The sequence below is a fragment of the Siphateles boraxobius genome, unplaced genomic scaffold (assembly GCF_051911475.1).
Source record: "Siphateles boraxobius isolate OS27281-9 unplaced genomic scaffold, OSU_SipBor_1 6, whole genome shotgun sequence".
In the NCBI taxonomy this organism is placed as follows: domain Eukaryota; kingdom Metazoa; phylum Chordata; class Actinopteri; order Cypriniformes; family Leuciscidae; genus Siphateles; species Siphateles boraxobius.
The window spans coordinates 32652003-32665922 of NW_027509186.1; the positions used below are offsets into that span (position 1 = coordinate 32652003).

Genomic DNA, 13920 nt, shown 5'->3' on the forward strand with positions numbered 1-13920 from the left:
GTCGAACAAAGGTCGTATGACTGCAGAGGTCAAAATCATCATGACACGAGGGATACAATTATTAGTGTTGATTGTCTTACACTAAAGGCTTTGCCTGCAGCCAAATTCAGAAAACTAGCAATGCCAAGACATTTACTTAGACAGGCACAACTGCAATTAACCTTTCAAATTCACTCTATTCACCCTCTTTTTTGGCCATTTTTAGTTCACCCTTCTCAGGGCATCAACAAGATGGTAATTGATTGTTTTTAGCCTCATGCCAACCCCCATACACATCCACTCTATGTCAGTTAGACTGTCCAAATTGAAAACACACCCACGTCTTCAGCTGTCCTTCAGGGAGATAAAACGTTTACCTTGAATTCATGAGAATTAAATGTGTAGATGTCATCAAACAATGATTTGTGATTATGGAAACTTAACTTCCATGATTTCATTGTTCAATTTTCTTTTATAGAAATATAGAGTACATAATCAGTACATTTGTTTCATGCTCAGATTAAATTTGCACATTGTGCACATCAATCTACCCTGAATCCCACCTCCTTCTAGAGACTTTTATTTTTAGTCTCACTAAAATGAAAACTCTCGTTTTTCCGGATTCTTCCTGACCCTTTCAATTAAGAAGTTCCCTGCATTCCAATCACTATAAACTATTCAAACTGAATGACTGAATGATTCTAAATGATTGCCTGCTCATTGTTGTGCAGATAGCAAGGCTAACGATGATTAACTGTTAGAGTGACGCTTATAGAAGGAATTATGTGTCTGACATTTAGCTTTTCTCTTTGTTCTTTTCTCTGAGGAACTTTTATCAGCTAGGAAAACCAAGGAGGGTTGTTAGAGTAAAAATAATAACACATCTACAACAGTGAATAAAAAGAAGGGGTTGGGAAATATGAGGGAGAAAAATGAATGTAGTGATCTTTCCCAAACTGATGACAGTAACAATAACAATACATTCAATGGCAGATACATTTACATTTAGCAGACACTTTTATCCAAAGCGACTTACATTGCATTTCAAGGAACACATTTTTACATTCTTATCAGTTCTTGCTTTCCCTGGGAAACAAACCCATGACCTTGGCGTTGCAAGCACCAAAGCTCCACCGTTTGAGCTACCGGAAAGCTTATGAGATATAGTCTATAACTTGAACATGTCAACATCAGAATGGAGAAATATTACAGTGCGTGACAGTTTGCTTTTCAACTTCAGCACCATCATTCCTCAGAGGTTGATTTTTTTTTTAATTAAAACTACATAACAGTGCCTTTTATATAGGTATTATATTATTGTCCAAGACCCAACTTTGTATTTTAAACTATGAAAATGTCAATTTAAAAAAAGAAATATTAAGTTTACTATTTTGATCATCTAAACAAAATTTTATATTTCTGTAATGTGAAATATAGTATCTAAAATCTGTTTTAAAAAAAGATAAAAATATTTAATATAAAAAATATAAAAATACATTTTAAAAAAATGTTCGCTAAAATAAAGCTGAAAATAAACGAAAACGAAAAACTTAATTCAAAATATTAATAAATGTTATAATAGTATTTACTAAAGTAATAAAAAAAACACTGGTCTCAAGAATCTATTTTCATATCAAATAAAAATAAAAAATAACTACAACCAGCAATTTTACTCCAAATAAAGTTTTTTTTTTTTCTAAAGTTTTGCTTGGTGTACTTGCCCAGATCCGGGCCATGTCTGGTACATGTGGATTCAACACGTACTAGATGTGGGCCAGATCTGGGCTGACACTTTGTTGCTGTCTGGATTGTGTCAGTGAAGAACTTGAGATTAAATATTAGATTAGACAAAACAAATATAAATCAAGGTAAATAATAATTTTGTCAAATTACATAGTGTAAAAAAGAAAGAGAAACTCAATTATTTACTTGTGCATTTAGAATGTATGCAATGCTGGCTGTGAGGCCACTTTATTCCCCCAAATTTTCAAATGTGTGGAAATCTCATTTCCACAAATGTCATTTTTATGCACAATACTTTTGAGATGTGATGGAAATTACACTACGGTGGAAAATATTAATGACATTTCATAATGGCAAAATAAATTATGTTATCCATATAAGTTACTGTTGGACACTGTTGTAGACAAATTAAACTACTTTGAGTGTGAAAGGTATTTTAAGAGTGTTATATTTACTTTCTAAAAGTCTACAAAGCCGAAGATCCCATAGAATTTGAAGAGACCAACTGCTCTAGAGAATTCAGCAACCACCTGTTTTGTTTTGTTTTTTATTCATATCAATGTGATTCTGTGTGGTGCGCATTAGAGTTCCAACCACGCGCATTGCCACACTGATATTTCCAGAATTATCTCCACTCACAGATAGCAAGCTGGGAAAGTGAAAAACGATCTCAAAAAGAGATTAAAGACTGAGTTGCGCCTCTGTGTGCATTCACATTTAGAGAGAGAGAGAGAGAAAGAGAGAGAAAGAGAGAGAGAGTGTGGGTGAAAGAAGGAGATTGGTCTCAGAAGGAGAACCGTGTCTCTTTCAGTCTTGGTCTTACTGCGGTTGTGACAGAAGACAGAGTCACTCCCCCTTTTCTCCCTCTCTCTCTCATTCTCTCTCAGCCCTCAGCACCCCCCTCCATCACAGACCATTGGGTTGGTGGTCTGGACCTCACTATCCACTCTCCTCCAGTGAGACAGTGGTAAATGACATCAGATACCACTGCATGGAAAGCTGGGCACAGAGGATCATTTATTGATGTGGAAATGTGGAGATTAACAATATCTTAACTCTGAAACAACACTGAGGGACATCAAAACCGCACCTTGCTATACATCAACATTTTATGCAGCAGGTACTCTTCCTTTCTGTGTCTTTTTCATTTTCTCTCACAAACACGCACTTGCTTTTCACATTGCATGTGTCTTTTTAAAACTGTGCTGTAAATGGCATAGCCTTTTATTAAAACACTTTTTATTCATTTGTTTTCCACACATACAGTGTTGCATTGTTTATTTAAAAAAGAGTGGATTTAATTAAATGTGATTGAGTAAACAAGTTGTTATTCAATTTGTTTTGTCCTAACTAATGATTAAAAACTGATTACATTTTTTATCAGTCTGCAACAATTCCCTGCATCTGTTTGGTCTCATTCTGACCACCGGCTACCTGACAGCTTTACTGGCGGCTGATGCTACCATCAGATATTATTTCTCATTTGACACACTAATATCAGTGTTTTTATTTGTAATTCATTTCTATCACTGTTTAAAATTATGGCATATTTGGAACACATTTTATCCTATAGTGCAAATGATAATTATGCAAAATTAGATAATGCATTTATTAGTTATTAATTGATTCACATGTTTATTATCATCATTATTATTGTATGGCCTTTTCCAGTTATATCTGATGTGGTATGATTGCAACTGTAATCATGCATTCATGTAATCACACATTGTGAAATTCTGTGTAATGGAGTTTGATATATACTCAGGAAGTAATTATAGTCATTAAATGCTCATTTTTATCCATTCATAAGGCCTGATTATAACCAGTAGATCCTCTGTCAAACAACATGGCTTTAAATAAAGTTAAACACATTCAGAGTTTCTTCTAGATAATGCTAAATAATACTTCTGTAATTATACTTTATGACTCCCCTTGAGAGAAAAAAACAGCTTTGACAATTAATTGGATCTGTGAAACGCAGTCATTCTGCTTTGCGCTTAGAGAGTGCTCGAGTCTCATCAAGGCAGAAGGAGAAAGACTCTTTAAAAGAGTTCCATCAAGAGCATGGCAACAGCGTTTCCATATGCCAAACTCACACTAAGTTTATCTCTAACAGTTGAGCGAGTGTGTACCAGTGTGTGCGTGATGACCATCTTTGTTGTTCATGAATATTTTTGTCACAGGTAGAAATGGATCCTCTTCTGGAACAAGTTCTGGCTGGCTTAAACGCAACCCTCGGAGCTTCGAATCGGACAGACCCCCTGGATAAGTTCTCAGGAACACAGCTGCTGTGGCGCTTCAAACCTCTGTTTATTCCGCTCTACGCCTTAGTTGTTGTTGTAGCTGGTGTTGGGAATACTTTCCTTCTTGCCTGCATTCTGTCAGACAAGAAGCTCCACAATGCCACCAATTTCTTCATTGGCAACCTGGCAGCTGGGGATTTGCTGATGTGCCTGAGCTGTGTACCGTTGACGGCGTCGTACGCTTTTGATGCACGTGGTTGGGCATTCGGACGCCCGATGTGCCACCTTATTCCTCTGCTGCAAGGCGCAACGGTCTTCGCCTCTGTTTTATCCCTCACTGCCATCGCCATGGACCGCTACGTGGTTGTGGCGTACCCGGTACGGAGGCGTATCTCCGTGTGGGGATGTGGCGCAGTGGCTTTGGGCGTCTGGGCAGTTTCGTTGGCCCTTGCCGCTCCGCCTTCCCTCCACACACGCTACGTGGACCTGCGACCAAGTGGCATGGAGTTGGTAGTATGCGAGGAGTTCTGGCTGGGTACCGAACGACAGCGTCTACTCTACTCCTGCTTCTTCTTGTTGGCGTCCTACATGATCCCCCTGCTGTCTGTAAGCATCTCTTACTGTGCCATCAGTGTGCACCTCCGCAAACACACACTGCCTGGAGAGCCCTCCCAAAACCAGCAGCGATGGAGCAAGCAGCGGCGCAAGACTTTCTCCCTTCTGGTGGCCTCCGTGCTTGCCTTTGCCCTCTGTTGGCTCCCTCTGCAAGTCCTCAATCTCCTTCTGGATCTAGACTCAGACTTCCAGATTTTGGACAAACGCTACGTCAATGTGCTGCAGGTCAGTTGCCACCTGATAGCCATGAGCTCAGCCTGCTACAACCCCTTCATCTATGCCTCGTTGCACAGCAAGGTCCGCATGCACCTGCGGGGTTACCTGTGCCCCTGCAGACGTAGTGGGCAGGAGCTACTCTCTCGCTGTTCGTCCCGCAACCCTGCCACCTGCCTGACACTCATCTCCGAGGTAGTGGTGAAGGAGAACCAATCGCATGAGAGCCCTGTCCCTGACAGCTGCCTCTGAAGATGTGCGGCACATCAGCACAGACTAATCAGAAGGAGCACTCAGACATTAAGGAGGTTTCGCAGCACTGGAGAAGTATTCTAGCCAATATTCAATGTTCTTATCTGAAAACCAAGGCTTTGTTGACGGTGGGCTTTTCTTTTATGAGGACTAAAAAGAACACTCAGGCTCTGAGCTCGTGTTTTGATGTTGCTGTGGACATTAGTGATACAACCTCAAGATTCCCTCGTCTCTTTGTACATCTCTTTGACCTTGAATGAAAACTCCTGATATTAAACAAAGGTTACAGTGCAACTTTTTCTGGAGGTGTAAATCCGTTTGGGAATAGCCTGTCTTTGAACCCACCACAGCCAAGGGGAATTTCAGAAAACCACAACTAGATGTTGACTGCTCTTTTTCACCTCCTGTTCTTTCCTTAATTGTCTTTTCTAATAGCAAGTAGTCAGGAAAATATCAGGTGTTTTGGCTGGGGTCATTCTTTCCCATCCCCTCTGATCCTAGTTATACCTGCATTTATACCATTAGCAGTTAATTCGGTTCCCGTTCCTGTTAGCTCAGACCCATATCAGAAAACAAGTCATGCAGAACATCTTATAAATCCTCTCAGCCTCACAAGTCTCTAAGGATCACTGCATGTCTCATATAGATCACTGTTCAAAAATTTGCCCTCAGAGCCTCGGACTCTCAAGTCCAGACACTCTCAAGAGGGCTTTGGCAGTCAGAGTTCAATCAAATGACAGTCTTTCGCATTTGGTAATGGACTGCACACTCTACCTTAACCTTAAGACACATATGAGGCATATAGCTCACACTGGAACACTTCTACATTTCTCAAGATAGGCATACTTCTATGAAATGTTCAACAGAGAGAGCCTGACCTTTTGAAAGTGGCAGGAGCTAAAGTGACGATAATTTCACAGGAGCAAGTGCACGTTGTTTTGTCATTATATGGTTTTGCCATTTCCCTTAGAGAGCTGTGAGAATTGATATCTCATTTTGACAGTTCTCCGGAGGTGTGAGATAGACTTAATCAGATGATCTACAATGCGTTCACACTAAACTATATTACTCATCAAGTCAACCATTTCTCAGATGAATAAACAAGAGTGTTTGACCCAAAAATTTATGGAAATTAATGGTAGAATGTCACTCTGTGTGTGTGTGTGTGTGTGTGTGTGTGTGTGTGTGTGTGTGTGTGTGTGTGTGTGTGTGTGTGTGTGTGTGTGTGTGTGTGTGTGTGTGTGTGTGTGTGTGTGTGTGTGTGTGTGTGTGTGTGTGTGTGTCTGTGTCTGTGTCTGTGTGTGTGTGACAGAAACAAAGCCATACTATTCATGGTTTTCTTTTCTTTTTTAAAGCTAAGCACACTGTGCAGGTTCTTCATGTTCATCTGGATAGTTGCTTGTCAGATTTTATGATGTGACCCCAGTGAGATCTTAGGTAAAATCCAAAGAACACTATGCAACATCAAATATGTTCAGTCTTTGACAGTTCTAGGTATGTGTGTGAAATTGAAATGAATCTTCTTAAGCTACTGTAGAAATATTTTGCCTGTAGTATACAGTAAACCTGACGTACTGTAGTATATGATAAATATAAATATAAATATATATATATGCATATAATATAGACAACCAGTTTTAACTGACAGATTTTTTATCTCACTCCATATACACACCTGTCATCGATTTCTGTACTCCAATTGGTTCTTCATTGGACCTCCATTGTAGCAGCAATCACTTTGTAGGATGCAAAATTTCGAACATTATCAAACTTCACTGGAAGTTAAGTGACCAAGCTGCCTGTGAAAAACAATAAAAATAAATCTTTTACAACCCCTGAAATGTCTACAAATCATGGACAAAATCAAACCATGTGCACTCAGCTTTAGACATTAATTACAACAGCCACACACACGCGCACACACACACACACACACACACAAAACATGCATACAGTCTCGTAGTTCTGGTTGACTAGCTGATTCTATGCTACGACATTACGACCTGTGTGAATGTAATCACATATAATAGACAACATCTCCTGTCACTATGAGCAACTATTTGCAATTGTGTTACCTTGTAAATATGTGAGTAAAATGCAAAACTTCCAGCAGTGGTTGAAAGAGTCTTGTCGTTTATTAGAAAGGTTATATTACATGATTAGATATTTCACAACACAGTATTTGCACAGGTTCGCACACAAGTCACATCAGTAACATGAATCAACAAACAATCTTTTTCTCCGCATGAACGTCGGCAACATACAATTGTGTGATTACATACAAAGGCACATTGGGTAGAGGATGATGCAAAAGTTGGTACAATTAGTCAGGCGAGATATGCCTGCGAATGGATCTGCATGCTAATTATCACATCTAGCCACCAACGCTGATTGCTAGCCTAGCACAGGGACACCAGGGGCAAGATGCCCAGTGCGTACAGGAAAAAATGGACCAAGCCGTTGAAACTAAGGTTCCCTAATAAGAACTGTATTCCCTGCAGTCAAAATTACCGGACCACCTAATTTAATACAATGGTCCCTTTTGCATAGGGAGCGCAATAGCAACAATGCTAATAGGCATGATTCACAATCGATGACAAATAGACCCCAGGACCCATGTTGAGCATCATGAGTAAGCATAGCCACAGCTAATATTTCACACTTAGGTATCTTTGGAAAGTCTGAGTCTGAGTTTGTGATGTTGAGATTTCTTCTGAAACTGTAGAGGAGACTCTGAGCAAGCAAATTTCCATTTAATCTCATTGTTGATTCATTGTCTCAATTAATATATCAAAGAAAATTAAATCTCCTTTGTGATTTTTTTTCCAAGAGAGTGCCCAGACATGCCATCTCAATAGGCTATCTGCTAAATATAGCATGAGGTATCAACATCATTGACCAACCTTTGTATCCAAAATTGACTATTTTACATTCCCGCCGAACATATTAGGAAAATGAGTGAAGCAAGAGTGTGGGTCTAATGATGTCATTAAGCCTAGAGCAGCTTTGCAGAGGGGAATAGGTAAAAGAAAACAGCAGACTTGAAGATCCTGGTATTATGATGGAGTAAAAACAAACACATTTTGCAGGCCGGAACCAGAAGGTTTCATAAAGAGCAGCTGTTGTTATTACTTCCAATGTCAAACACATCTGGCTGATAAAGATTAAACTGGAAAGAAATCAGCTACACAAGGGGAAGGATAAAAGGATTATAAGAGTGACATTTTGTGTCACTATTTCCAAAAAAAATATCAGGATTTTGAAATCAGAGATCTACAGAGATCAGCCCTTTGTGTGCAGGTATGGAATTATGTCTTCTTCTTCTTTTTACATTGACCTCAATTTTGTACTGTATAGGATAAAGCCAAGTCAGTGTTAAACAATCCTTTTTCTGGAGGCTTTTGCATAACAACTGTATGGTTACTCTGTGCGAGCTACTTTATGTTAAACCATGCCTTTATTTTAATTTCATGAACAAAATCAATTAATTATCAATCAGTTATTGGAATTATTAAATTGAAATATTACAAAATAACTGATGAACTAGTTTTGAAGGGGTTGGAACTGCAGTGTTTCCTACATTGCGGTCAGTTGGTAAGTCAAGACTCCAAAAATTTTCATTTACAAGTTGTAATTATGAGTTCTACAAAGACGTGAACAGGTTTTACAAGTCAAAATCTTGCAATTAGCTACTTTAAAGAGGTCATGACAGACATGAGAAATAAAATTTGCCTCAATCTTTTAACACATGTTTTGTACAATTAAAACATCCTGCAAGTTTCAGAGATTAAAACGTCCTCCTTGTACAAACAAAGCATTTATTTTAATGAAGCGCCAAAAACTGCTTGTTTGGATTTAGTGGCTACATGGATTTGCATGCATCCGTCCAGACCCCGCCCACCGGAGTTCAGACGCTCGCTACGGCTGCCTACACACCGGACACTCGCGTGAGCGTTGCGTTAGAAGAAAATAGAATAACCGGTAATCTACACACACATAATAAAGTTAAGGATTTACCGATATTTCTGCTACGAAAATTTTCGCCTTAAACGACTGTTTTCGGTTTCGAGGTGAAATGCTTTTTAGAGGGCAGAATCATGTGACCGAAAAAAGATGTTTAAGGGCTTCGCCGATGGCACGTTTTGACTGTTCAGGATCTATTCCGTAGATATACTACAACAGGTAGGCCTAGTCTATTTTAATTGTCAATATCTTAAATCTGAAATATTTTAGTCTGTGCTGTTTGTTACTTTTAATATGAAGCAAAGTCTCAATTTGGCGCTATTTAATACGGGCGTGACATGCCGCTTGTGCAGTTCAAGCACACGTGAACCAATCATCTAATCTCCTCTTTACTAGGCTACATCACAAAATAAACATGAGTGAACACCAGAAGATATGATGAAAGATACATTATAACTTACCGAAATGAATCCTGTCTCATGTAATTGCTCAATCAGTGTTTCAATCCGGGGAAGACGTCAATAATAAAACAGCCTGTGTAGGCTGTAGCTACAATGTCACTCAAAGTTGCATTACCTCAAGAAAGCTATTCAGTGTCCATAAAAAATAATTGAGAAGAACATTCTTTATGCACTGTAGGCTATATTAGGCCTGATACATATTCATTATATTTGTACTTCACCTGTTAGTCTTCATTAGTGTATGTTTTAATTAATAAATCTGTAATGAAAACAAGTTATTACAGTTTTAATATTTATATTTCAACAACAAACTGGAGTAGAAACAATTCTATTATTAAAAAGTAGATATAAAATTGTTTGTTAATTGTTTCCACAACTCAGTTAGTTATTTGAGTGTTGATAATTGAATAAGTTTGAATAAATAGTCCTAATTGATTATTAATTTATTCATATATTTTGGGGGTTTGTTTCGGCCAAGTGCATGCTGAATTTTCGGTGTAGGTTTCGGCCCAGAATTTTCTTCCCAGATGCGTGTTCGCTTTACTCCTCATCATGCATGAGTCAGTTGACAAGAGTACAAATGGAAGAGTACATAGAATCATAAAGATTTTGCTTTGACCAACCAAAACAGTTCATTTGCATCTCTGCAGACTTCAGAAGGATCCCAGCGTCAGGAACAAGTGGATGGTTTATTTTTATTTTCGTCCTGGATCGCGTCGGATGATTATGGTTGTTCGGAGAATTTGAGTGCAGATTGTTTTGTAAACGATCACAGTGTAATGGAGAGTTTGCAAAGAAACCTTTGTTCATGGCTGAATCAGTCAGCTGTATTGGATCTGACAGCAACTACATAGCAAATTGTAAGTAAACGATTTCATAATGCTTTGTCTGTAAATGACGGTTTAATGTGGATAATGTTTTCAAAACACTTACTCGCATGCAATAGCGAGTGGGTGTTGATACCATAGACTGTGGTTGATACTCATATGCAATGAGGTTAGCCAATCATAACAGTGGCAGTTTACTGACAAGCCTTAAAGGAGCCGCCCCTTAAAAACGGATCATTTTAGAGAGTCAGAATGAGGGTTAAAAATAATTGTTTTTCCACATCAGTGTTTTGGTTTATCAACATCATAAGTGAACCTCAAGGAAGATATTACAATAATTAATAAAAAGTCCACGTGTTACGTTCCAGGACGTATACATTGGTGTTTTATAATCATGTTGTATGTCATTCGTTGATGTAGGCCTACTATGTGTGCTGCCAATGGACCCAACAGGTGATTGGACCTACCAGCTGCTCTTCATCAGTGCCAAGAGGAGTTAGTATTTTAAAGTCACCCTGTAGTCAAAAATCGTATCCCTTAAAACTCATATTTGATCACCAAAAGGACGTATTTAAGCGTTTTTCCATGACACAAATTCTTCATGCCTTAAAATAGCTTGAATTCAACTCTACAGTACACCCTTGCTTCATTAAGTATGTGCGGTTTAGTATCTCTTTGCAGCTAGTAAACTTTTCTTTAAACATTACTTCCCTTTTACCCTTAGAAATCGAACTGGGAACGTAATATGACCCCTTTAATTCCGACATGGCGTGAACATATGCTAATGATTTATTGTTCTGTGTTGATTAATTGTATACTTAATTTCCCACTTAACATTAATCTTGCACCAAAAACATTATATAACACTTATTTTTAACATTTACTCTCCATTTTGAGTGTCATGGCAAAGCATGCTGAGAAATAGAAATCCCAGGCCGGTTTCAGTTAAATTTAAGTTTGTCTAAATTACAAGAAACAAGTTCATAAAACTCAAATCAATGAAACAATTCAGATGACTTAAAATGTGTCAGTTTTGTGAACTGAAAAGAAAAATGTCTAAATATTCATAAAAGTTAATTTGATTAAACGAATTTGTTTAATTTACTTTGGCTCTACTCAAACCAATTATTATTTTAAATGTTAGGGTTTACAGTGGCAGCAATATTAAAGTTGTCTCTGCACTTTAAACTGTTGTATGTATTTCTAACACTACAATTTAATATTTCATTGTATAACATTTGTAAAAAGGATACTTCACCTTTGTGGAACATGATTTCGAAGAGACTTTGGAAAAGACTTTGATTTAGAACTGTAGTTCCAGCTAGTAAGTAATTTATTCTTTCATTCATAAAATGTAATCACCTGCATTCATTGTGAGCCAAAAGAAAATCAAACACTTAACTTTAAACACTTCTTTTTTTTTAACCATGAAAATATACGCCAGGCCCAGTACATGTTTCTAAGAGCTGAAGTGTAAGTGAGAGTTGCAGGGGTGAAATGGTGCTTCAGGGAAACCATAGCAACCATTTTTAAGTTGCCACTCAAGTAATATTCATTTGGATTGTTCCCATTTGGCGGTGCATCGCTTTCTCCTTTCACAATATTCCTATGAGGGAACTGTATGGCAGCTGCCATAACAACAGTGATAACAACAACAACATCAAACATACATGCATTAGCAATGGCCTCAAAAACACACAAGATGGAAGCCTCTTTAAATTTCAATACCCACAAAACCCCTCGCCCTCCCTCGGACACACGTAAAATTTGGGATCGGTTTCATTGCCACCTAAATTTGTTCTGTGAGCCCTCTTAGCCTTAATGTGAACAGCAATCATGGTAGTCAGCTAGTTACAGATGCACTTATTTTACAGAAACTTCAAGTGTTTGCCCTGCATTTCCCAAGGTAAACCATTGAGGGATTTGCATAAATTTGCATAGCCCATTCAGAAGAGGAAATAACAACGAATGAGACAAATGAAAAATGCGCCAGACACTGAAACACAGGCAAGCTGTATTTGCTAAGCTATTAAAAATTACATAAACCAGAATGACATCCACAGCTATCAGCTGCTAATCTGTATGCATTTTGCTTTCAAAAATTATGGCTTTGAACAGCTGTAGGCCTATACATGTGAACCACTTTAATTTTCCTGGTGTGCGATATGAAATTGCATTATTATCAAGTAATTATCTGAAAGATGATTATGTAGCTTTGCCGTCTGGACATTTTTGAAAAACGATCAGGAGCTCTTAGTATTCTGTGTACTCTGTATGCTCAATAAATAAAGAAAAGAAAAACCTTAATCAATATCTCTCTGAGGAGGAGAGATGAATAGAGGTCTTGCTCATAAATAAGCCCCTCTGTCTTGGTATCTCATTTCGTTCATATTCAAATACACTATCAATAAAGACAGATCCGTCATGCACAGGCCTCCTCAGATTGAGCCAAGTGAATTTTTCAATGCCGTATGTATTTGTTCAGTAGATTGCACAATCTTTGCAAGTAAAAACTGCTATTTTAAATGCTTTGGCAGAGATCTCACATTTAAAGAGCTGTCTTTTACATACTCTACAACAAAAACACATGCATGATAATCACTGCCTGTCACGATCAGTAGCTATTTCGCTTTGTTGATTAAAATTAGCAACCAAATTTGTTATTCTCAAAGGAATAGTTCAAATTCTATTATTTCACAAACTTAATCCCAATAATTTAAATTCTGTCATCATTTGCTCAGCCTCATGTCATTCCAAACTTGTATGATGTTTTTGTTTGGCATTTTGGAACACAAAAGATATTTTAAAGAATATTTTTTTGTTCGTACAATGAAAGTCAATGGGGTCCGAAACAACACTGGATGCCATTGACTTTTGATGATTAAAAAAATAATCATCTTTTATCTTCTGCAAAAAAAACAAAAAAAAAAACGGTATGAGACATAATGATGACAGACAATACTTAATTTTTTGTGTGAATTGCTCTTTAATGGTCTGAAGGCTTTCAAATCTTCATGTTTTATACATGGTGCCACTGTCACATTTCATCACAACTCATATGATACTGATTTGTTCGATGGGAACAGTTTGCTCCCTCTTACCAAGAGCTCATGCTGTGTGTCTTCGAGACAGATTGTGCCCATTTTTCTAACCTGCCAGAAATAAATGTCACTAGGTCAACCATTACCAAGTTGCAGAAAAATGCTTCAGGAAAAGTTGGAAATGGAACGAAAAAGCTCATGTGCCAGAGAGTCAATGTAAGCTATTTTCTTTTTCTTTTATTTTTTTCATTTCTTGTGGTTCTTGTAAGGTGGTAGATCTGCTGCAGTCATACATCTTCCTTGAGTAGACACTATTCGCAATTAAAATGTTTATGAAGGTATCTTATCTAAAAGCCCGTTCACACCAAGAACAAATTAACTGTAAAGGATAATTAAAATAACTATATTATTGTCCATCCACAGTAACGAGCGATATCGTTCTGTTTATTATAAGCACGTGGTGCAGTTTTTTGTCCTCTGCGGCTTTAAATGCTTGCGCTCTTTAAAGCTGGATGGATTCTGATTGGCTGTCAATGTTTTAATTGTTTATCAGCTAAAATCAAATGTATGAAAGCGATTCCAA

At 37.8% G+C, this 13920-nt stretch overlaps 1 protein-coding gene across 1 annotated transcript; it reads left to right on the top strand.

Moving 5' to 3' along the window:
• The first annotated feature begins 2630 nt into the window (after nucleotides 1–2630).
• Nucleotides 2631–6167, top strand: LOC143716413 (prolactin-releasing peptide receptor). The gene is made up of 2 exons (XM_077208958.1): nucleotides 2631–2842; nucleotides 3906–6167. The coding sequence occupies exons 1-2, from the start codon at nucleotides 2834–2836 to the stop codon at nucleotides 5043–5045; spliced, it is 1149 nt and encodes a 382-aa protein (XP_077065073.1). The 5' UTR covers nucleotides 2631–2833; the 3' UTR covers nucleotides 5046–6167.
• The last annotated feature ends 7753 nt before the right edge of the window (nucleotides 6168–13920 follow it).